At 42.2% G+C, this 26333-nt stretch overlaps 1 protein-coding gene across 2 annotated transcripts in view; it reads right to left on the reverse strand.

Moving 5' to 3' along the window:
* Positions 1–13945: 13945 nt before the first annotated feature.
* The window catches only part of casc3 (casc3 exon junction complex subunit), a 28698-nt gene continuing 16310 nt past the window's right edge, over positions 13946–26333 (reverse strand). The window contains exons 6-13 of one of the 2 annotated variants that reach the window (XM_068013463.1): positions 25968–26144; positions 24112–24818; positions 21809–21870; positions 20497–20689; positions 19701–19799; positions 18152–18357; positions 17290–17412; positions 13946–15821 (exon numbers count right to left, since the gene is read on the reverse strand). In XM_068013463.1, the coding sequence (XP_067869564.1) occupies positions 15780–15821; positions 17290–17412; positions 18152–18357; positions 19701–19799; positions 20497–20689; positions 21809–21870; positions 24112–24818; positions 25968–26144 (1609 nt within the window). In that variant the 3' untranslated portion in view covers positions 13946–15779. Of the gene's footprint in view, positions 15822–17249; positions 17413–18151; positions 18358–19700; positions 19800–20496; positions 20690–21808; positions 21871–24111; positions 24819–25967; positions 26145–26333 lie in introns of both variants that reach the window. The other variant, XM_068013462.1, reaches the window with a different exon arrangement.

Below are 26333 nucleotides of genomic sequence, written 5' to 3' on the forward strand. Positions count from 1 at the left end.
GACATAGAATCACATCTTGGCAGTTTGTTTCTCCTACCCAACAGCTGAGACATGGAGCAGAAGGGTCACAGTAAGGTTAGCTATAAAAAAAATGTTGTTCCATTTGAGACAAACCCATTAGATTCAGGGAAGGACATCTGTTGACCTTACCCGGTCTGGCCTATATGTGAATCCAGATCCACAGCAACGTGGTTGACTCTAAATGTCCTTTGAAATGGCCGAGCAAGCCACTCAGTTGTATCAAACCACCACCTTCTCGAGGGTCATTAGGGATGGGCAACAAATGCTGGCCTTGCCAGTGATGCTCACATCCCAAGAACGAATACAAAATAGGTAAAATATTAGATCAACAAGGCAGGAGGGAAACAAAAATTCCTTCATATGATCGATGAAACCTATGTTTTCATAAGCAGTGCAGTGAATTGTAAGCTATCTCACTGTCTATATTAAATCTAAAGTCAATGCTGAAATCTGTTTGAGAAGTTGACTAAAATAAAAACAAGAAATGCTGGAACCACTCAGCAGGTCTGGCAGCATCTGTGGAAAGAGAAGCTGAGTTAACGTTTCGGAAGAAGGGTCACTGACCCGAAACGTTAACTCTGCTTCTCTTTCCACAGATGCTGCCAGACCTGCTGAGTGGTTCCAGCATTTCTTGTTTTTATTTCAGATTTCCAGCATCCGCAGTATTTTGCTTTTATTTGAGAAGTTGACTAACTTGCTAATCCTCTCTCAACTGATGATTTCTCCTGTCTCCACCCTCATAGGCTTGCCCCAAGGATGGTAATCATCTTTCAGTACCAAAGACGCAGGCAGACACATGAGTAGTAGAACTGAGAGCTTTAGCTAACATTCCCCTCCCTAACCTAAGGCATTATAGGCAGTTTTAATGCCTCCACCACTGCCCCAGCAAGATCAGTTAATGTTGGCGATGGAACCCCTGCATGGTTAAGAGCATATAAAGAAATTTTATAGCTTAACAATAAATCAAGATTGTTCACGATGAATCTTGTAGCTGCAAACTACAGCTTTGTATTTACTAGTTTAGAAAATGCAATCATTAATATTTGAAATTAAGAAATATATGTCACTTTTGTGTCTGTGTCAATCTCAATAGGATAAGCAGAAGCAACTCAGCTATAGGTAATTTTTTTTGCTTTACGTTTTTGTAGGGAACAGGTGCAGCAGAAAGTTGTGTATTTTCATAAAGGTACCAGCTATTTGCATTATGCCGTATATGCGGGTGACTGTAGTAGATTGGTGCAATATGTCAGGAATACAGTGGCGCAGTGGTTAGCACCGCAGCCTCACAGCTCCAGGGACCCGGGTTCGATTCCGGGTACTGCCTGTGTGGAGTTTGCAAGTTCTCCCTGTGTCTGCGTGGGTTTTCTCCGGGTGCTCCGGTTTCCTCCCACAAGCCAAAAGACTTGCAGGTTGATAGGTAAATTGGCCATTATAAATTGTCACTAGTATAGGTAGGTGGTAGGGAAATATAGGGACAGGTGGGGATGTTTGGTAGGAATATGGGATTAGTGTAGGATTAGTCTCAATGGGTGGTTGATGTTCGGCACAGACTCGGTGGGCCGAAGGGCCTGTTTCAGTGCTGTATCTCTAATCTAATCAAAAATCTAATCTAATCATGTTGCCCAATGCAGATACAATCAACAAAGAAATAGTAGAAAGGTAGATTAGATTAATTTCCCTATCTTTTTCCTTTGAATGCCGATGGTCTTGTTGTGCATTTTTGTCTAATTTAGATCCCCAGCAATTGTGATTTTCCTTCTTAATCTGTAAATTGAGTATTAGGTGCCGACAGAATCTCATTAATGGTTAATGCCCCAACAAACCATCTCACTTCTGCCTGTTGGTCCAGAGCAGTGAGGTTTACCAGCTGTAATGCTCACTGGATTTAACTCCCATCATACTATGGACATGTGTCATGGCAAACATACAAAATACAAAGCCATTGTGAAATCTTCTCACTTGGGATTTAAAAATTCCCAACATACAAACAAATGGGTATGCTCAGCAGATGGAATCCAGAGAGGATCAAATAGCCTTTCAAACACCTTTGGAACTCTACCTCCGCATTAGTTACTGCCATTAAGGGGGGGAAAATGGGAAATTAATGATTAATGCCCCAATAAACTGTGCTTACATTCACCTGTGGGTACAGGACAGTGAGGTTTACAGTGTGAGCACGGTGACGTGAAGCAGATGGATTCCAGAGAACGCTTTTGTTTCCAAATCATGACTCTGTTGAACTGTATCAATAATAACAATGTGCCTGCTTCTTTTAGAACACGCAATAATTATTTTTCTACTCCACCATAAGCCCTTAATTCTTTTTGGCTTCAATGCAGTGTTTTATTACCAACTTTCCTTGATCAGATAGTGCCTGTAGCTGCTATTAAACATTCCTGTGTATTTTTTGATTGTTTTACACCTGTGCGAGAGAGGATTATTGAATTATGAACTATGAGTCTGACCAATGTCTCTTAGTCATACACAAACAATTTGCAAACAAATTAAATCAAGGCTAACTACATGTCTGGTGAAAGGTCATGGAGCAGACCAACAATTTCTCAGGCAAGACACTGCATGATAAATCCTGCAAATTTCTAAGCTTAGCACATGTAGCATGACGAGCTGCCCGAGTACCACAATTTTGTTTAAGTTCTGGAGGCACCAACAAGGCTGGTTGCTAAGCAGAACTCGGTGACGATGCTTTAATTATACAGGACACCCCAAAATAAAGAAACTCAGCACAAGGATTGGTTCATATCCAGTGTTGGGAGTTTTTCAATGTATTTTGCAGCTTTAGGCCTGTTAACAGGCACAGACACCTCACTTACGCATCATTCTGTCAATGGAGCCACTGTATTTACTTCCAAGCATTTATTTTTAAAACAGATTACTCTTTTTAAACTGCCTGCTCTGAAAATCTGACTGGTTCAGAATCACAGAATTGTAACAGCACTGAAGGAGGCTATTCAGCCCATTGTGTCTGTGCTGGCTCTTTGAAAGAACAATTTACCCAGTGCCACTCCCTAGCCTTCTCCCTGTAGCTCCGCACATTATTCCTTTACAGATAACAATCCAATTCCCTCTTGAAGGCCTCAATTCAACCTGTCTCCACCACACTCTCAGGCAGTGCATTCCAGATCCTAACCACTCGCTGCGTGAAAATGTTTTTTCTCCTGAGGCTATTTCTTCTTTTGCCAATTACCTTAATTCTGTGCCCTCTTATTCTCGATCGTTCCACCTACGGTAACAATTTTTCCCTATCTACTTATCCAGACCCCTCATGATTTTGAACACCTCCATCAAACCTCCTTTCAACCTTCTCTTCTCTAAGGAAAACAGTCCCAACTTCTCCAATCAATCCCTGTAACTGAAGTTCTGCATCCCAGGAGCCATTCTCGTGAATCTTTTCTGCACCCTCTCTAATGCCTTCACATCTTTCCTAAAGTGTGGCACTCAGAACTGGAGACAATACTCCAGTTGAAGCCAAAACAGTGTTCTATACCAGTTTAATATAACTTCCTTACTTTTGTTCTCTATGCCCCTATTAATGAAGCCAAGGATGCTGTATGCTCTATTAACTGCTGTCTAAATCTGTCCTGCTACTTTCAATGATTTATGCACATATACACTCTCTTGACCCCCTTAGAATTGCACCCATTATTTTATATTGTCTCTCTGTGTTCTTCCTCCCAAAATGAATCACTTCACACTTTACTACATTAAATTTCATCTGCCACTTGTTTGTCCATTCCACTAACCTGTCTATGTCTTTTTGAAGTTCTACACTATCCTCCTCACAGTTCACAATGTTTCCAAGTTTCATATCATCAGCAAATTTTGAAATTGTGCCCTGGACACCAAGGTCTAGGTCATTAATATATTATCAGGAACAGCAAGGGTCCTAACACCGACCCTTGGGGAACTCCACCTCAAACTCGCCTCCAGTCCAAAAAACATCCATTAACCACTACTCTCTGTTTCCTGTCACTCAGCCAATTTTGTATATGTGTTGCTACTGTCCCTTTTATTCCATGAGCTATCATTTTGCTTAAAGTTTACTATAACTTTTGTTGTCATACGCAAAATAACGTTTTCTTAATGAGTGGTTTAGAGGTCCTGTTAACAGTACGAGAGTTATAGTCCAATTGTATATCTCCATATACTGAAAATGATAGTGACAGACAAGGTCCACTGACACATACCTTGTGAAAGTAACTTGTGATGTATACAGCAAGCCAGAAACAGCACAAGCATACCTCTCAGCATGTGCAGGGTTATGGGGGGGAAGTCTAGGTGAATTGCTCATTCGGAGAGCCGGTGCAGACACGATGGGCTGAATGGCCTCCTTCTGTGCTGTAACAATTCTTTGATTCTGTAAAGGCCTACTACTGCCATAAAAACCTCTGGCCCAAATCCCACCATTGCTATTTCTGACATCACAACATTCCTTAAGGAGGGATGGAGACAATACAAAAGTTTATATGCTACCACTTTGGGCCTTCACGTCTGGGTGGTAAGTCAGTCATTTCCACCACATCTCACAACTTCCCATTAGCAAGTTAATCTTAAAATTAACAAACAAGCTTGAGGACCTATCCAAAAGTCTGTGTGCACTATTACTCACCTACCCTTGTTTCAAGGGCCAAAAACCTAATGGATCCTGTGGGCTGCCCTCAGGAATAAATCAACACGGTGCGCCATAGAATGATGAGATGTATGTCTTCACCTGCAGCTCCCCACATGATGAGCTTCCAATTTCAGCTGTGTCAATTGGACAGTTCCCTCTAGGAAGAGGACAAAAATCATGGGAATCAATCATCCTTTAAAGAGCTCTCTTCCACTTTCTTGTTGGATGCTGGAATCAGATATTCCCAATGCCTTCTTTGCTGAAAGGCAAGACAAGAAGAGGAAAACAGCACCTAACTCAGGTAAACATTGTAATTTGGCAGGTCGTGAATGAAGATCTAAAGAATGGCAAGCATGCTGAGGAACACAAGCTAAGGAGAAGTGACTTGAAGTAGGAGCTGGTTCATATTGAGTACCAGAACCATACAGCTAACTTGCTTCCTTCCTCCCCTGAAGGTGCTGACTGTTGCTGGGACACAGTTCCACAGCCCTCCAGTGTCTTGTCCAAACAGCCATTCTTCAAGAATGAGGATATATTGAAGGAGATACGGTACAGAATAACCAGAATGATACCAGGGCTTAAAGGGTTAGATTGAGGGCAAGTTACATAAACATGGCATATATTCTCTTGAGTTTAGAAAATTAAGGGATTGTCTAATATGGTGCTTAAAATGATGCAAGTATTCAATAGGGTACATACAAGAAGCTTTTTTATCTGGTGGGGAACTCCAAAACAAGGAGGCATAATCTTACTAGTTGAGTTAAGCCATTGAGGAGCAAAGTCAGGAAGATCTTCTTCAAAGGGCAGTGTAAATCTGGAATTGTTTCCACCAAACGTTTGTGGACGCTGGATAAATTATAATTTTCAAGATTTGAGATCAACAGATTTTTACTCAGTAAGGTTTTAAGGGATCAAAGGTGGGAAAACGCAGATCAGCAATAATCGAATTGAATGGTGGTACAGGCTCGAGAAACTGAATGACCCACTCCTGTTTCTAATATTCCTAGCACTGGTAGGCTATTCCACAATAGACACCATCACAGCAGAGCTAGATTCTGTTCTCACCTGCCATCCACATACTGCATTTCCAGGAGAAGGCACTGGATAGCATCAAAATTGTGTAATTCTCCAGATTCTTGTTCCAATCTTGGTGAACTTCCACCATGGATGTTATCAGTCAATTCAGCAGAAAGCAGGAAACTGGACCCGAAATCTGGTGTGCATTGCTCACTAGATGGTGCCTTTACTCACTGGTCATTGGCAAAGCTAATCCCTGTTTCTGGCATGTTTACAGGGAAGAACATGTGGTGCTGCTCCACACCTTGCAAGTTCTTAGGCTCAGAGTTGCGTTATGAAAATGAAATGGCAGGCTACAGTCGAGCACATCACTTATAGAATCATAGAAAGTTTATGGCACAGAAAGAGGCCACTTGGCCCATCATGTCTGCGCCAGCCGAAAAATAAAGAGCCACCCAGCCTAAGCCAGCATTTGGTCCACAGCCCTGCAGGTTATGGCACTTCAGGTGCACATCCAGGCACCTTTTATATAAAATGAGGTTTTTTCCCTCAACCACTCTTTCAGGCAGTGAGCTCCAGACCCCACCACCCTCTGTGTAAATATTTTTTTCCCTCATCTCCCTTCTAATCCTTCTAGCAATCACTTTAACTCTATGCTCTCTAGTTAATGACCTCTCTGCTAAGGTAAACAGGCCCTTCCCATTCACTCTATCCAGGCCCCTCACAATTTTGTACACTTTCAATCAAATCTCTCCTCAGTCTCCTCTCTTCTGAGGAGAACAATGCCAATCTATCCAATCTTTCCTTATAGCTGCAATTTTCCAGTCCTGGCAATATCCTTGTAAATCTCCTCTGTACCCTCTCTAGTGCAATTACATCCTTTCTGTAATGTGGTGACCAGAACTGCACACAGCACTCAAGTTGTGGCCTAATTAATGTGGCCTGACTATATGTCAAGAAAACATGCTATACCAAATGAGGAATTTTAATTTATTGGTTGGAAACTTACCTAATTAATTTTTAATAAAGGAGCTGGGATCCGAGTTAACTTTGTAAAAAAAGATTACCAGCCAAGATGGCCACCACCATTTGCACTGAAATACCTCACATTCCAGGACATTGAATTGGAGACACATGTCTAACAAGGTGGCATCCAGGACAATGCCTCATGAATCTGGAAAACAGCTAACAGCTTCTAATGGCAAAACCTTCAAAACCATCTTGGAACAGTAACAGTGGAGTCATACCTCCAGGGGGTGAACATTGAAACAATGAGACGCAAGAGAGGGATTGAAAATACCTAGTCTCAAATCTAATTAACTTGCAAAGGAGGACACTGGACAATCATGTGACCCCCTCCCCCCCCAATCTTTGGAAAAGCTAACAGTCTTTTGCAAAAGGACAAGCTCCTGAGACTTTGAAGCAGACAAGCTCTGAGTGCTAACCAGACCAGACCTCAGTGGGCCTGCATGTTTTTCTCTCTCTAGAAAACATCACAAGTTTGAAATATGTCTGCAACTGTGGAATCCCCAAGTCTACCATTGCTACAGAGATCCCGGGGAGGAAAGCCATCTACAATTCTCTCTCCGAGAAAAACCTAACCAGATGGACCAGTCACAAAGTGCACTTCTACAAGCCAAAGGATTTCAAGATCACAACTTCATCCAGAAGACAACGGAATTACCCGACCTCATGAATTAATTTTTACTTGTTCTGTACTCTAATCCAAAACAAACTATTTCTTATCACTTTGTACCCTATCTGTGTGTGAAATTCTTGCATGCATGTGTGAAAGTGTAGCATAGTTTTATTATTTTATTTAGATCGGGTTTAGTTTTTTTTTAAGTACAAAAACTCACCTCTTGTTTAAACTGAAGAAAACCTGTCCATTCGGTTCTTTTACAATCACAACAAAGGGAAAAGGTAAAACACTCACTAAAGTGGTAAGCACATCCACTGTTTTAAAAGGAATAAACCCTGTTGCGGTCAAACAAGGAGAAGAAGAGGGGAGCCTTGTGACCCCTCCTTGGCTGATCATAACATATAGTTCCAGCATAACCTCCCTACTCTTATATTCTGTGCCTTGGCTAATAAAGGAAAGGATTCCATATGCCTTAACCAGCTTATTGACCTGTCCTACCTTCAGGGATCTGTGGACATACACTGCAAGGTCCGTCACTTCCTCTATACCCCTCACTATGCTCCCATTTATTATGCATTCCTTTGCCTTGCTTAACTTCCCGAAATACATCACCTCACACTTCTCTGGGTTAAATTCCATTTGCCACTTTTCTGCCCACCTGACCAGTCCATTGATATCTTCCTGCAATCTACAGCTATCCTCTACACTATCAACCACTCGGCCAACTTTGTCGTCTGCCAACTCCTTGATCATTCCCCCTACATTTACATCCAAATCGTTAATATATACCACAAAAAGGGGACCCAGCACTGAGCCCTACGGAACCAGCCTTCCAGTGCCAAACACACCACTCAAACAATTACCCTTTGTTTCCTGCCACTGAGCCAATTTTATATCCAGCTTGCTACATTCCCCTAGATTCCATGGGCTTTTATTTTTTTAAACCAGTCTGCCATGTGGATCTTGTCAAAAGCCTTGCTAAAATCCATGTAGACCACATCATCTGCACTACTACCCTCATCAATCCTCCTTGTTACTTCCTCAAAAAATTCAATCAAGTTAGTCAGACACTACCTTCCTTTAACAAATCCACACTGACGTTCCTCGATTAATCCATGCCTTTCTAAGTGGCAGTTTATCCTGTCTCCGAATTGATTTCAATAATTTGCCCACCACCGTGGTTAGACTGACTGGCCTGTAATTATTCGGTCTATCCCTCGCTCCCTTTCTAAGCAAAGGTAAAATGTTAGCAGACCTCCAATCCTCCAGCACCACACCTGTGTACAGTGAGGATTGGAAAATGATAGTCAGACCGACTGCTATTTCCTCCCTGGCTTCTTTTAATAGCTTGGGGCACATTTAATTCAGCCCTGGTGATTTATCCACTTTCAAGAATGCTAATCCCTTAACACTTCCTCTCTCCCTGTTTATCACATCCAATATTTCTCCTCCCGAACTACAATGTCTGCATCATCCCCCCCTTTTGCGAAGACAGACACAACGTATTCATTAAGAACCATACCCACCTCTTCCGCCTCCACACATAGGTTACCTTTTTGATCTTTTATGGGCCCTACTCTTTCCTCAGTTATCCTCTCAGTGTATTGATAAAACATCTTTGGGTACTCCTTGATTTTACTTGCCAATATTCTTTCATGCCCTCTCTTTGCTTTCCTAATTTCTTCTTTGATTTCACCCCTCCACTTTCTATACTCCTCTCTGTAGTTATACTTCTGTAGTATCGAGTTCTCGTGTCCAACATAAGCTTCCCTTTTCAGCCCTTTCATACATACCCTGTAAGCTTCTCAACATCCAAGGAGCTCTAGATTTGGCTGTCCTACCTACCCTTTCTCCTTGTGGAAACATGTTTATTCTGAGCCCCCTGAATCTCCCTTTTGAATGCCTCCCACTGCTCTGACACTGATTTACCTTAAAGTAACGGTTTCCAGTCCACTTTTGCTAAATCACTTCTCAGCTTAGTAAAATTGGACTTATCCCAATTTAGAACTTTTAACTCCTGTTTTTTGTCCTTTTCCATAATTATGTTAAAGCTGAATAATGATCACTACCACCAAAATGCTCTCCCACTGTAAAGGCCTGCTTCCCAACCCGAACTCGATGGGACCAGGCGACCTGTTGGGTTGGGCTGAACACACACGGTAAGTGCTCTGCCATTAAGTATTAAAAAAATTTTTTTTTAAACTTAGCTGAGCTGGGAGTCCGGGACGAAACTGGGTCTGCGCAGTGAGCAAGTGTCGTCACGATGACGTTACCACGCATGCACTGCAGCTTCACGGAGCTTCCCAGTTGGAAGCTAAGTGAAAGAATGGTCGGGTCAGGCCGACTGGGGCTTGGGGCGAATTTGGAGGGATTCTGGCCGGGTCGGGTCAGGTCAGCTGTGTATCGGTCGGGTTCTTTTTCCCGACTTAAGTAGGCCTTTATCCCACTGCCATTCCTTCCACCTGCCCAGCTTCATTACCTAAAACCAAGTCCAGAACTGCAGACCTCTCTTGTTGGACTTGCTTCATACTGGCCAAAAACGTTCTCCTGAATGCACCTTAAGAATTGTTCCCTCCATTCCTTTCACACTAAAACTATCCCAGTTAATATTGGGTTAGCTAAAACTCCCTACTATTACTGCCCTTTTGTTTTTGCACCTCAGATTTGCCTAAATACTTGCTCTTCTATCTCCCTCTGACTGTTTGGTGGTCTTTAGTACACTCCCTGTAGTGGGACTGCCCCTTCTTTATTTCTAAGCTCAATCCATAAGGCCTCAATTGATGATCCTTCCAACATATCATCCCTCTTCACAGCTGTAATTTCTTCTCTAACCACAATTGCCACCCCTCCCTTTTTATCCCCCTATCTTGTCTGAAAACCGTTACCAGGAACGTTGAGCTGCCATTCCTGTCCCTCTTTAAGCCATATTTCTGTAAAAGCTATATCATTTCTATTAGTGCCCTCAGCTTGTCGGCTTTGTTATACTCCTTGCATTGAAATATATACCCTTGAGCACTTGCAAACTTTTAAAAAACTTTCTATCCTTTGTTTCCTCTGCCTTCCAGACTCACTCACTACTTCTTCCTTCCATTTTTGATTTTGCCCCATCTGAGTCTACCCTCAGGTTCACATCCTGCTGCCAAACTAGCTTAAACCCTGCCCAACAGCACTAGCAAACCTCCCAGCAAGAATATTGGAACCAGTCCTTTTGAGGTGCAAACCATCCGGCTTATACAGGTCCCACCTCCCCTGGTCCCAATGCCCCAGGAATCTAAAGCCCTCCAACCTGCACCATCTCTCCACCATTCATCACCTCCAACTTCCTATTTCTATGCTCACTGGTGCGTGGCATTGGGAGTAATCCAGAGATTACTACCTCTGAGGGCTTGCTTTTTAATGTCTTACCTAGCTCCCTAAAATCTGCTTTCAGGACCTCATCCATCTTTCTACCTACATCGTTGGTACCAATATGAACCACGACTTCTGGTTGTTCACTCTCCCCCTTAATGAAGAATGTCCTACAGCCGTTCTGTGACATCCTGCACTTGCAGAAGGAAAAAAATAAATCAGCAACCAAGTTACCCTAAGGAACCTGGCTGAAGAGCAAAGTGCTATGCGCCACCACATGCACACACTGAACCTCTCTCTCCAGCAGCACCGCCTCACCTTATCTCAAAGCTGTTCTACTCCGCAGTTTCAATTCATCTTTCGTCTCATCCGACGCATTAACAAAAAACTTTTTTTCTTCCTTTCAGATGTCAAGGAACGCAAGCTCCAGCAGCTGATGGGGACGAATGCTCCTCCAGATCTTCCTTCCGCTTCACTTCCCTCTGACCCCACCCCTTCTGATCTGACCCCTTTCCGTGTATTCACTATACCCTCTGACCTCCCCCTCTCTGATGCTGAATGCTCTGTACTCAGCAAAGGTCTCAGTTTTATCCCCTTACGTCCCCACCTCAATGAATTTCGCGTTCGGCATGACGCTGAACTCTTCTTCCGTCGCCTCTGTCTCCGGGCTCATTTCTTTGACCAGGAGCCCTCCCCGCGACCAGCAGACCCATTCACCCGCCTCCAGCATTCTCCCTCTACCTGGACCCCTGCCCCTGGCCTCTTACCCGCTCGATCTCTTCATTGAAAACTGTCGGCGAGACATTGGTCATCTCAATTTCTCTGCCCCCCTCACTCACTCTAACCTGTACCTCTCTGAACTTGAGGCACTCCGTTCTCTCAGGTCTCACCCCGACATGGTCATCAAACCTGCAGACAAGGGTGGTGCTGTTGTTGTATGGCGTACCGACCTCTACCTTGCAGAAGCTCAACGCCAACTCACAGACACTTCTTCCTACCTCCCTCTGGACCATGACCCCACCACCGAACATCAAGGCACTGTCCAAAGGACTGTCACTGACCTCATCTCCTCTGGAGATCTTCCGTCTACAGCTTCCAACCTCATAGTCCCGCAACCCCGGATAGCCCGCTTCTACCTCCTTCCCAAAATCCCCAAACGGGACTGTCCCGGCAGACCCATTGTGTTAGCTTGCTCCTGCCCCACTGAACTTATTTCTTCCTATCTTGACTCTATCTTTTCTCCGCTGGTCCAGTCTCTTCCCACCTACATCTGTGACTCTTCTGACGTCCTACATCATTTTGACAATTTCCAGTTTCCTGGTCCCAACCGCCACCTCTTCACTATGGACGTCCAATCGCTCTACACCTCCATCCCCACCAGGATGATTTCAGGGCTCTCCGCTTCTTCCTTGAACAGAGACCCAACCAGTCTCCATCCACCACCACCCTCCTCCGCCTGGCTGAACTTGTTCTCACATTGAACAACTTCTCCTTCAACCCTGCTCACTTCCTTCAAGTAAAAGGTGTTGCTATGGGTACCCGCATGGGTCCTAGTTATGCCTGTCTTTTTGTGGGATATGTCGAGCATTCTTTGTTCCCGTCCTACCCAGGCCCCCTCCCCCAACTCTTTTTCCGGTACATTGATGACTGTATCGGTGCCGTTTCCTGCTCCTGCCCTGAACTGGAAAACTTTATCAACTTTGCTTCCAATTTCCACCCTTCTCTCACCTTTACATGGTCCATCTCTGACCTTCCCTTCCCTTCCTCGACTTCTCTGTCGCCATCTCTGGGGATAGGTTGTCTACTAATATCCATTATAAGCCCACCGACTCCCACAGCTACCTGGACTACACTTCTTCACACCCTACCTCCTGTAAGGATTCCATTCCATTCTCCCAGTTTCTCCGTCTCCGACGCATCTGCTCTGATGATGCTACCTTCCATGACGGTGCTTCTGAAATGACCTTTTTCCTCAACCGAGGATATCCCACCCACTGTTGACAGGACCCTCAACCATGTCTGGCACATTTCCCGTACCTCTGCCCTCACCGTTTACCCTCCCAGAACGGTGACAGGGTTCCCCTTGTCCTCACTTTCCACCCCATCAGCCTCCATATCCAAAGGATCATCCTCCGCCATCTCCAGCGTGATGCCACTGCCAAACACATCTTCCCCTCCCTTCCCGTCAGCATTCCGAAGGGATCGTTCCCTCTGCGACACCCTGGTCCACTCCTCCATTACCTCCACCACCTCGCCCCCGTCCCATAACACCTTCCCCTGCAACCGCAGGAGGTGTAATACCTGCCCATTTACCTCCTCTCTCCTCACTATACCAGGCCCCAAACACTCCTTTCAGGTGAAGCAACGATTTACTTGTACTTCTTTCAATGTAGTATACTGTATTCGCTGCTCACAATGTGGTCTCCTCTACATTGGGGAGACCAAACGCAGACTGGGTGACCGCTTTGCGTAACATCTCCGCTCAGTCCGCAAGCAGGACCCTGAGCTTCTGGTTGCTTGCCATTTCAACACTCCCCCCTGCTTTCATGCTCACATCTCTAGCCTGGGCAAGCTCGAGGAACAGAATCTGATTTTCCGATTAGGCACACAACAGCCTGACAGACTGAACATTGAGCTCAATAATTTCAGAGCATGACGGGCCCCCCATTTTATTTTTATTTTGAGTTACTTTTTCTTTTTTACAATTTTTTTCTTTTGTTTGTTTCATTTCATTGTAGTTTATTCAGTTTGCTTACCCACTGTTTTTTTTCATGTTTGTACTTGCTGCTGTTCAATCTTCAGTTCATTAACACCCTATCTGTACTAATGCTTTGTCTTTCAACACACCATTAACATATTGTTTGCCTTTGCTCCATGACCTCTGGGTCAGCTATGTGGCCTTGTCCAATCTACACCTTCTCCTTTGTTATCTCTTGCCCCACCCCTGGCTCACTTGCTTATAACCTTTGACATTTCTAATATTTGCTAGTTGCGAAGAAGGGTCACTGACCCAAAACATTAACTCTGCCTCTCTTTCCACAGATGCTGCCAGACCTGCTGAGTGGTTCCAGCATTTCTTGTTTTTATTTCAGATTTCCAGCATCCGCAGTATTTTGCTTTTATTGAAGAGCAAAAATGCCTGGTTCTGGGTTGGTGGCAGAGGGGGGGGCATGGGGGGAGAGAATGTGGCTGTTTTTACTATTAAAGGAAACTAGCTGGGAAAGAACTACAAGCACAGAATTAAGGCAAGAAAACTGAAAGACGACTTCCAATTTGGTAAAACAAGCTTCAGTGTAAGAACTTTTATTTTTTTCCCACACTTTATTAAACTGTGTCCACCAAATAGCAACAAAAATATTGATTACAAATCTCCATTTCTAAGAAGATTAAAAACTAACCATCACAGTGTTCTGGGGTCTAGATTAGTCACACAACTGATATGTGAAATTGACAAATACATTTCAATCTTAAGGCAAAAAAATGAAAAGAAAACTTTATTACACTTAAATGCAACATTTTGATAAGTGTTTACACTCTGCAATACTTGACATATTTCTTTCAAACTAGAAAATGCCCATTATAAAGGAATAATTACACACTTATTAGTCAGCATTTAACATATAAACAATCTGTCTAAAGCGGCCTAACAGGTACAAGCTAGACAGACCACAGGGGTAGCGGACACATTAACCCAGGTTAACAGCGGCAATGCTCAGGTCTGTAAACAACAAAGAAACATACAGGCCTGTGGCCTGGTAAATGTGGTGATACAATACCCATTTTAACCTCTGGAGCCTCCTGGGAAGCAATGCCATGTAGCAGAATGGATAATGTAACACTACAATTCACTACTCATAATCCCCAATCATTCATTAAACTTACATCAATAATTTTCATAGTCTTGACCTAAAAAGCAGGTTGAAAAATCATTGGTCAATGGAACTTGCAACACCTGGACCTGCCTTGCCTTTCTCTGCAATGTTACTATGCTCACATTTCTATTTACTGTATCAATGGTCACAATGCCTCAAACCAACAATTGAAGGATATCCCCAAGTAAAGTGCTCTTATACAGCATGAATGCTATAATATAGATGAGTTGGCGCAGAGATGTAATCACATGGTCATGTCAGCTCTACCCTGTACAGCGAATACACAATGTATTATTTATAGAACAGATCAAGATTTCAGGTTGGTGTTGTAATTACAATTGGGATAAAAGTCATCCTTCCCTCAGTTGCAATAAAAATTGCAATAGTGGCAGATGGTATGAACAAACAATCCGATTTGAAACAGCCCAAGCCAAATGCACTTCATCAGCTTGCAGACTTTCTGCATGAGAAAATATGCTTTTTCTTCAAAAGTTAATACAACATAAAAAAAACTCATTTCAATGGAGACAACAGGTTTTAAATTTTTTTTTTTAAAAAGAGCAAAATTAAGCAAAACGAGAGAAATAGCTTTTCAAACTGATACTCTACCAGCAGGAGCACCTTAAAAGTCAGGTTTAAACGTAAACTGTGCATACACTGGATATGGCTACTTCTCTCCTCGTAAAAGACAGTTAACTGCCTCCCTGTATTAGGTTTGACCATTCAATGGACTAAGTAGTAAATTTTTGGATCATATATTGATAGATATGCACCAAAAGATACAGAAAGACAAGGCCAGAGCAGACTGGCCTACAAATCCATCAATATCAATCAAGATCAAAGTTCAGTGGTCAGGAGATTATTGCAGTACTTTTTTTGGAACTACTAAGCTGCACTTGATCACATAGGACTCAAATTTAAAATCAGACCTTAGTGGAATTGATTGCTGGTTTACTACAATGTTACCATTCACACCGTAATGGAAAGCTGCTCAAGAACCAAAACATGAACAGGTGCAAGACAAGCGTCCAAGGAGTCAACTGTGCTCATTGCCATGCTTTACCAAAGACTGACAAGTCCTGCAACCAGAGTTAGATGACGGCTGTGAACATTAGCAACGTCAATAACACCGCCGTGCCAGCAGGACGGCCAACACCGTGAACAGAGGACTCTTGATTATCAGTGAAGTTTTGTCCACTTCTACGTGGATCCTTTTCATTTTAAATTCATAGGTAGACTTCTCCCATTGCTAAGCTTCGTTTCTTTCTTTCAGCTTTTCATTTCGGCTGTCCTGGGGGGAAAAAAATTAGAGAACCTAATTTTTAAATTTTAGAATAAACTAAAACAAATGACTTTTCTTTAAAAAAAAGCCACAATTATATTCTTCTAAAATTTTAATGAAAGGCATTTGATTATTTTAAAAATGAGCATTCTGAGGCAATAGAAATAGCCTCAAAGTCCTTGGGCAAGGAGAAGAAAAATCATTCTGGACTTCGAATCCTAATCACTATCCAATGACCATTACTGGAAACTGTACATGTGCATCTCAGGTGAGGATATGATTGAACTTGGCTGTGTTGTCCTCCACAATGAAGCTGCCTGTCGAAAGCAGCTGTTAAAGTTCACAATTTAAGAATGGCCACACTGGTGAGTTTCCAGAGGGCTTCAGACGTTGGTGGGGCCATATTCCAATAACCATCAACATATTCAGGATAGTTTATGTGACAACTTTGATGTCCAATTTTCCACCCAATGCTCTTGAAATCAGGAGCTATGGCATGTGTTGACCAGACTCTCTGCCACATGAAGAGATTGGTGGAGGATGAAGGAAAGCAAGCTACTCGCTGTGAGGGCATCACAGAAAAGCTTGATGCTTTAAGTCCATGTGCAGACACATGGGTAGTCTGGCCAAAGACAAAGGCCAATCAGGGTGTTCTCACTGGCTGTTACTAAAGGACAACTTCCTAGACTGTGTATCTCAGTTCATTCCAGATAGTGCATCGATACACAGAGCCATATGAAGCCTTTGATATGATTTTGTTTTAAATGATATTCCCATCTTGAATTCTCAGTACAAAAATCCTTTAAAAAACACAATCATTTGCACACATTATTTATAAATCTCTATTGTTTATAAAGTGGGGAAGAAAGGGAGAGAGAGATGGAGGGGAGAGACAGAGAGCGACAGAAAAAGAAGGGAGAGAGGTCAGTTGGAAAGTAGTTCAAGAACAGTACAGGTAGCTTGGGAGGGCCCAGCAGACAGAACAGAATGAAGACTGAATCTTTGGAGGGAGGAGGGGAGGACAGCAAAGCAAATGATGAAGAGAATGTAAAAGGAAATATTCTAAATGGGGGGGGGGGGGGGAGTGAGTGAGTGAGTGAGTGAGTGAGTGAGTGAGTGAGTGAGTGAGTGAGTGAGTGAGTGAGTGAGTGAGTGAGTGAGTGAGTGAGTGAGTGAGTGAGTGAGTGAGTGAGTGAGTGAGTGAGTGAGTGAGTGTGAGTGAGTGAGTGAGTGAGTGAGTGAGTGAGTGAGTGAGTGAGTGAGTGAGTGAGTGAGTGAGTGAGTGAGTGAGTGTGAGAGAGAGAGAGAGAGAGAGAGAGAGAGAGAGAGAACATTAACCAGACACAAGGTATTAGTAGAGATCAGTGAGGATACACTAAGTTATACAAGTTATCTTCATATCAACATGGTATTTTGCAGCTTCAGATGGTGTTGTACCTAAGCTGCATGGAAACCAGATGACGGATGTATCAAGTACCTCGGGTGGCGGTGGTTTAACAGTAACAGGCTGCGATTGTCTCCGTGGAGGTGATGGTTTTGGCAGGGCCTGCTGCTGTACAGTGTTGTAGTATGTGACTCCACCAAAAACCTGAGACTGGGCCTGACCACACACAACAAATGATTAATATTTCAGAAATGTCTTATTTCCAATGACAAAAATGATGTGCAATATCAAACATAAAATATCTTTCTACTTTTCAAACAGTAATTTTTTTTTGTAGTGGATGAAATAATGCATAATAGCAGCTTATAAAGTACAATAAAAGCCTCAAAAATTAGCACTGATTTAATGCAGGTAGTAAATAAATACAAAGGCAATTTGGCTGGTATGATGAATTGGTGCCAATTATGCTAGCTTCGCACAAGCATAAAGTATATGCAAATGACAACAAAGCTTTGGTGACCTAATTTTTAACCATTGTCGTGGGAGTGTAAATGAATTTTCTGAAAATTTATAACAGCTATGACTGATTAAAAAAAAACATTTGCATTTGTACAGCATCTTAACCTGTCTCTCAGGATGCAGCGAAATGGTTTAAACCCGATGATTTTCTTTATGATATGCAGTCACTAATGTGTAGTGGCAAGAATGAAATTTGCCTATGTTATGGTTTTCTCTCCACTCCCTTGAAAATATTAAATGTTTGCACTGAAATTGCAGTCAATACTTAAAAGTAAATGCAGCAAACAATAGTCTTTTTAAAAAAATTGCATTTGCTCCAAACATGTTTTCAGGTTTCTGCCCTCATGGTATAACTTTTGACATTGATAATTCAAAGGATCACATGTTCTGATCTATGAACTCTTACATACCAACCATTCCCTAAAGGTATTCTCACCTGAGTGGTTGGATAAATGTGAGGTGGGATGGCCCCAGTCGTGTACGGATAACTGGGGTTTCCATAGTTCATCATTCCCGGTGTGAAGAAGGGAGGGGGCAGCACCTGAGGTGGAGGTGGTTGTCCAGCTGGCATTTGGACTTGTGGAGCATAGAGACCTGGGTTGGTTAGGTGGCCAGACGACTGGTGGTGATTAAAACCTGGAACTGTTAATGATTGGCAGAATTAGCCAGAAGAACAAGCTGAAGATAATTCACAAAGACTCCCAAGGAACTATCCACAAATGTGATTACAAACAAAATGCTATGACGAGTGCAGAGAAGTTAAAAAAAAAACCCAACAAGGACCAACGAACAGGAGGACAGCACATTGTAGTATCATGCTCCCTCCACTTCAGTGCTGACTGAAAAAATAACATTAGGTTTTCAGCACTTCCAAGTTATCTTCCAATTCCACACAATTCAACAAACATAGAATAGAATGGCTCCAATGTGACCATCATGCATTTAAGTGTAAGGGACACTATGTTGCATACTGTTCTTTTATCTTTAGGACCTGGCTGTGACTCCAGTGCTGACTGCAGGATCTTCCCTGTTGGTTGCAAGATTACTATATGAAATGTGTTTGAGCAGTTTCAAGCCACTTCCTGTTGAGTGTTGACTCACAGCGCACATCTACCCCCAAAATCTAAACTGGCATGAAATTGAGAGCTTATTGCCAAAAGGCCACAATGGGTAGGAAATTGAAATAATCTGGCACTTTATCACATATTTTTGAGGTTGGGTAAAGGCTGGTCACTGAAGTAACAAAGTGGGAGTTTTACTTTGCAGTTAGCTGTGCAACGCCTGACCGATGAGTACTTGATGCTGACACCAAGGCTGAAATGAGAATATATTCCAGTCTCCAGCGCTAATATCAGTCACCTTGATGAACAGAAAGATTACCAAAACAATTTAAACCAAAAACAGAGCTTAAACTATCGATCTCAGGTAAAGTTAAACCTAATCAAAGCAGAAGTTAGTGTGGCAAGCCTCGGAGTATTTTATCTGCCTAACCTCTAGTATTAATTTAAGTGCAATTAATTTGTGCTCACTATTGTTTTACAAGCACATCTTGCAATATTTTGTGTTGAGGTTGAGGTGAATTAAACAGAAAACAAAAGAATGGTTAGGTCACCACAATTTGAAATAGGCGACATTGATGTCAACTGCGTGAATTGGTTGAAATATCAGATAAGATCTTTTGAAATGCTGTGTTAATGTCTCTTCACAGCATCTAATTCAGTGCCTTAACACAATATCTCCTTCAAGCCAGTTTCATCCAACAATATAAATCAACAGATGCATAGAGATTCCAAAAAAAGGTTTAAAAATGTTTAATGAAGAGAAAATTCAGTTGATGATGGTGAGACTACCTCTTGAAGCAGTCAAACATGAAACCAACCAGACAGTCTATCCTTATGGGTTTTCAATTAAGATTCTTCTCCCCCGCCCCACCAAATGCATCTGAATGCAGGATCTTGTATTCTTGTTTCAAAAGAGTAAGATACCTGGATGAGGAAGGTGCATATCTGGCTGGACAATCATGCCTTGGGGTGGCAGAGGAGCTGGACTTTCATTGTGGGTATATATTGGTCCTTGAAATTGTACTGCAAACAGAAAGCACAGTTTAGATTATGCTGACTGGTCACAGCATCAGGAGCAGAACATTGAAAAACTGCTTAAGGGTACTTAATCACAATAAATTGCTGTACAGTTATTTTTTCTGAAAGTATTGCATTAGCATGACCTTTCAATCCTTCAGTTCTGCTTTTCATTTTTACTGCAACACAGCTGCTTAAATACAATAATGATTGTGAAAAATAATTATCTTCAAGTTATTTGCAAGCTCAATAAGGTATTTCTCAAGAAAAACAATTTACTCTTCAAACTATTCCATTTATATTAACTGCCTTTCAGTCTGCTCTATTTGAAGTATACATAAATCTACCATATGTTGAGTATGTATGTGCCGAAACGCCCAAGTAATTCTCATTTCTGAATAGTTCGAAACGGACATACAGCAATCTTATTTTGAAAAAACTTTTTTCCCAATCCATTAGAAAATTATAGGACTAATTTCAAACCCTTACATCTTTTCTGTAATATTTAGTTTGGTGATAAATCCATTTAAAAGCTGGTTTTTGATTGCTCCCATGTCACTAAGAGACAAGTTGTGAAGCTCAAAAAAACCTTACGAGAAACTCAGTTGGTATTTTGTGATCTCAACATTTTAAGCCAATTTTAAATTGAGTTTGCTATTTGAAGACCAGGTCCTACAACAAAATTAGAAACAAATCGCTTTACGTGGATCATAATAGTGTCCTTCCATGAGGCCGATGTGCATAGGTGCAGGGGCTGGAGCCGGTGCTGGTCCCAGTGCTGGTGCAGGTGCAGGTGGAGCAGGTGGTGGAGGTGGAGGTGGTGGTGGTGGTGGTGCTTCAGGTACTGGCCGCTGCCGTTGAGATGAGTAACGCTTTGCCCGTCTTCCTTGGCTACCCTGTAACACATACGACCATTTTACGTTGTAAGTTAAATACTCAACAGAAACCAACAACTCAACAGATGAGTCAAAACTGCACTCCTCTACTCGATAAAACAAATCATGGTGTCACCCCTCACTTTTTCTACCTGTGACAATCTGTTTTGTCCCTTCCCCGACACTATCAACTCAGAAATGTTGCATTATTCATTATGAATATCGCCTTGCTTACTAAGCAGCAAGAAAGATCAAGTTTCTTAAGTGTTTTCCAAAGTCCTAACGCTTCTAACAGTTAAACATAGTAGCAAACATTAAGTAACCCTTTAAGTCATGGGGAGGTTAAAAATTATAAGCCTACATTTTAGTAAATGGCCACATCTAGAATGCTTCTAAAGATCTTTTCCACCACCTATTCCAAATCACAACCATCGACTGCTGATGTAAATCTGGAATGTCAGAGTCTGTCAATCTGGTCCTCAATGTTTGGGCTCTGCACAAACTGTTTTGCAAGAGAGAGTAGTAAAGTGGGAGAGAGATACAGAAGGAGAAATTAAGAGACAGGCAGACGGGGGTGGATGTTGGAGGCAGACCTGCAAAGGGTGGGGGGGGAGCCAGGGGGTGTGGTCAGTGATAGGAGAGAGAGAGAGAGGAGACAGAAGAGATGAGAAAGTCAGAAGAGAGGGGGCACAGGTACAGAGAGTAGTACAGACAAGAGAGAGAAATATACAGAGATGGATGCGATTTGCCCACAGATTTCCTCTCCTCTGCTTAACGTGCGCCAAATTGAAATCTTGCTATATAGAATTACACAACTACCTTCACATTCACGTTCATACCATATAACGATCACATACAAAAATTTATGGACTGCGCTAAGTTTTAGCGTTTTCAATGACATTGCCACTTTTAATATCTAGAAGACTTCGCCAAATACTATCTAGTGCATCGCAACAAACAAGATCATAAAAGAGATGAAGCTTAGACAAATAGCTTCTTGGAAAAATATGTCCCATAAACAATCCAGGGTACATACTGATCGTCACAATGATTTAATATCTAGTCATTCAACCTTCATGGCACAACAGAATTACTTATTATCCAGAAATTACTACTTGTAACAAAGGCCATTCAGCTTACCATTTCTTCCACTCGGTTATATTGCGCAGGAGGAGCACCAATGTGTAATGAATTGGGAATTCCTGGAAGAAACACAGCAGTCAATCCCTACCTATTATACAGTGTATAACAATTATTTACAAATTGCTAATATTTTCAGCAGTATTTTATTAACTTTAATAAGTAGCATTTAAAGAAAAGTGTTACTATCAACACTCTTTAAAAAAAAACTCGGAACGAATAATTTTAGAGCCCACTTGGCTCCATTTCTGTTTTGATTGATTTTTATTCCTATGGAGCACTTCTTAATTATCACACAAATAGCATTCGACTGCAGTCTCGCTCTCCCAGAACTCGTTTTCGATAAACAAACATATTCAGCCGTGAATTGATGCTGCACTGGCACAATTTTGTCCAAATTACACAATCTCTTATGTTGATAGGATGGTTTAGAATCACTTCCTGCACTGCATCAGATCTGATTTGAGACAGTAAGCATTTTTCCAACATAGCAATAAAAATCAATATTAAACATTTTGTGACTTGCTTCAGATCACACCTGATAAGTCAGATTATATGCAAGAACTAAAAGGACGTATTTATTTAATATCTGGTCTTTAAGTGCCCTTCCATAAATGTACCATAATATAATGATGTGCCATGCTAGCCAAGATAGGCATCTGGCCAATGGAGCTGGCTTTTACCTTTATTCCTTAGCAGGAGCAAAACTGATCTATAATCGCTGAGTCGTTTTGCTCTCACTCTGCTATATACAGCCTCTGCCTCCATTAATATGGCACTATATCTCAACATGGAACAGTGGATTGCACTATTGCTGATAAGTATTAGATCTCCTATAGTTATTAACTGTCATGATATTGCCTTTGTGGAATCTTGCTGTGCACAAATTAGCTGACGTGGTTCCTATATTACAACAGTGACAACACTTCAAAAGTACTTCACTGGCTGTGAAGCACCTTGGGCGGGTCCCATGGTTGTGAAAGGTGCTATATAGATGCAAGTCTTCCTCTTTTCTGAAAAGGTCAGTTGGAAACATTACTCCAATAATTTTCCATACAAAACTGCAAAGCGAAATCAGACAGTTTCCAAAAATCAAATCCAATTGTTCAGCTGCCTAATAGAATGAAGACTGCAATACATTTAAAGAAAGCAGTGTCACTGTCAACACTCCTTTAAAAAATAGAATAATTTTAAGAGCCCACTTGGCTCCATTTATGTTTTGATTGATTTTATTCCTGTGGAGCACTTCTTAATTATCACACAAATAGCATTCGACTGCAGTATCTCTCTCCCAGTACTCGTTTTCGATAAACAAACACATTCAGCCGTGAATTGATGCTGCACTGGCACAATTTTGTTTAAGTTGGCTGTGAAGCACCTTAGGAGGTCCCATGGATTAAATAGTGCAATACAAGTAACATAGTGAGTGCAGACTATAACATGCATTAAATAAATGACACTAAATACAGAGGATAGAAAACTATCATCCAAATGAACTTGACAAAGTAAAGCTACCAAGAGACAAAAAAATCTCAATTCTTCTAATGAACTGTAATTCTAACGCACTTGCAATGGCTGACTGAGCTCTCAATGTTTAAAAAATAGACATTTCCTAGGAATACCTTATTAAAGCAAGAAAGATGCAGAAAATACCAACACTCGAAATGAAAAACCTATAAGCTCCTCAGATGAAGATGGAGGGAGCAGAGAAGAGGGGTCAGAGGTGGCAGTTTGTTGTCGAGAAGAGTAGTTTGGGATTATCCTGTAGCAAGAGGAATTGACCTGGAGAGGAAGGCAATACTGTTTACTCTGGTACATCCAGATTTGGCTGTGGATAACCAGGCTCATTGAACATCTGCTGCAATTCAAGTCTGCAGCCCATGAGCCGAGTGTGCAGAAGTGGGGAAGGATGGGGGAGGGGAAGCAGCAGAAACGGGAGGCTGTGAAAGAACTGGTTGGTGTTGTAGGCCTGGAAGGGAACTACTGAGTAAGCTGACAGTGGTAGTGTGTCATGACAGGCCAGAGTAAAGGCAGCTGTGAGAAAAAGGGTGGTTTTGAGGGCAGTGAATGATGAGGACTTTGAAGAGGGGGTAGGAGCTGGTAAACAGCGAAGTGCTCAGAAGGGGAGAAAGTGCCAGAGTCAACAAAACAAAAATCCAACCTCATTCAATATTACCCTATTTTTAAAAAAAACTTAACCCTCCTCCCCTGATCAAGAACCTTTCTGATCAGAATGTTATGAAGCTACTACAAATCATTTCAAAATAGTTAAGCAAGAAATGGAAACATCAACCAGAACTTACCTCGGAGTTCTCGTGGTTGTACATACTGTGGTTGACCACTCGGTGTCCAGTTTTTCCCTGATAAATTAATTTGAGTCATCTCGCGCTCTAACCCAGTCATAGCGGGGTCTACAGGTGCAGTATCCCAGGGATCTGCTTTTGGTACTGGAGGAGGGACAGGTTGAACAGGTATCTGCTGAGCTGGAGCTACCAAAGCTGGTACAGAAGCGTCCTCCACTGCCAGTGGCTTTCCTACCTCGGTGACCTTGTTCCTGGTCCTTCGAATACGAGAATAAGATTTCTTTTCTATCATTTTTTCCTGTACCTGTGGTACATTCTCAGCAGGAACAGACTGATTTTGTATGGGGGCATCCTCTCTTGCCACACCGTTGTTCTTCACTGACTGTACACCGTCTGTCACAATCACACTCTCCCTCATATGACCCAGCTCAACATTCTTCACATCCAATTTATTTTCACTGGTGGATAACTCGCCTGAAGAGCGATAGCTTCTTGAACTGTTTACTTCAACTGGTTTCATATTACTACGATCTTCATTATAAACAGCATTTCTGGAGTAGCTCTTTGCTGGAGATCTCCGTTCTGGACCTCCCATTCTTCGGTTAAAAGTTCTAGTAGAAGGAATACTGCTGCCAACTTTTCGCAGGTAAGGCCTTGGTGGTGGTTCGTCCATCCAATCAGGGTCGCGATTTTGAGGACTTCTATACCTGTTAAAAAAAAAAAGAATGACAACATCTAAGGGTCAAGTTAACATTTAAGATGCATACATTACTACCAACTTCAGTCAACTGAGAGGGAAGATTTATTCTTCCAATTCACATTGTTTTCTGTCAGTGACCAAAGAAGTGCTTACATTACATCTATAATTCAAAATTCTTGGATATGTACAGGATGCAAGGGTCACACTTCCTTCCTGTCACACAATTTTTGTCATGTTGAGCTCTGTCTCTTGCCACTACTTGCTCTGATTCAGCCCTCCTTGCTCAGTCTCCAAGGTAGATGGTGCAGTTAGCTACTTACCTATGAGAACTCCTAGGTTCATCCCCAACAAAAACAGAAATCTGGGCACCAACCCCCCCCCACCCCCCAACAGAGGATTTTGCAGTTTTGCAGCCATGCTTTCCTAAGTATTTTGTATTCTCAAATTATTCTAAGTGGGAAATTCATCTCTGCCTTTTGCACATATACATTTCCACCATGCGCTCCTGTCACCATTTGCCATGTTCTGCCTCCAAGGGAGATGGAGTTTCTCAGTTGACTCAGATCAGCAGCCTGCTCATCTCCCCATCACCAGCTTTTGTACATTCTGGAATCCATCTCTCAGCGTGCCAGGCTCTGGGATTTACCTCTTGGATTTTGCCAGACCCCAGTACTTCTCTCCATTGCTGCTACAGCCCAGGTACATCATGTCAGAGATTGACCCCATATCATCTCAAAAGGCATTGTACAAGTTCCTCTCAGCATACTGAACAAGAGAACTCCCACCCCATGATGCTGAAGCCTAGGTCCATTCCCTCAATGCTACCAACTCTACATGAACTTTACTTTCCAATTCTCAAGCCTCCCAGTGTTGCAAAACACCCAAATGCCTCTACGATAGTTGCAGGGTGAGAAACGAGGGATGGGGACTAGCGAGCTAAAGGGGGGGGGGGGACAGTAAGGGATGGCAGTTGAGGGAAGAAGTGAGGAGCAGTGATGGGGAGGAAAAAGTATATTTATAAATCTATACGAATTAAAACGGATGTGCTTTGAGAAAAGGAAATGTATGTAACTTGAGGGATCAGAGCTGCAGAGTTTATATACTTTTCATTCCATCAATGAACTAAAAGCTCAACGATTCCTGAAATTCTTCAAACCTTGGCTTCCTTATCCTTCGCGGCCTTATTTCATCAGGATTTCTGTCTGATCGAATGTCATAACCGTACAGGGAAATAAGTTCATCTCGGGATTTAGGTGCTTGTTCATCTTCTTGGAACTTATCGTGCACCCATCGCCCTTCATCCTTCCAGAGCTTCCGCTGGCGGACTTTGGGCCTGTAAACAGGAAGAGAAAATCTTTCACTGACCAGTTCAGAACAAAACAGAATTTTCACAACCACATCAGTTAATGTTGAAACTCAAATAGACCAGCATGAATCCGTATGGGAAACAACTCTCATCTTTTGTACGTCTTGATCTGCACCTGTGGGTTGAACACACTGCAGGATTCAATCTTAATTTTGT

Source organism: Heterodontus francisci, chromosome 33 (assembly GCF_036365525.1).
Source record: "Heterodontus francisci isolate sHetFra1 chromosome 33, sHetFra1.hap1, whole genome shotgun sequence".
NCBI lineage: Eukaryota > Metazoa > Chordata > Chondrichthyes > Heterodontiformes > Heterodontidae > Heterodontus > Heterodontus francisci.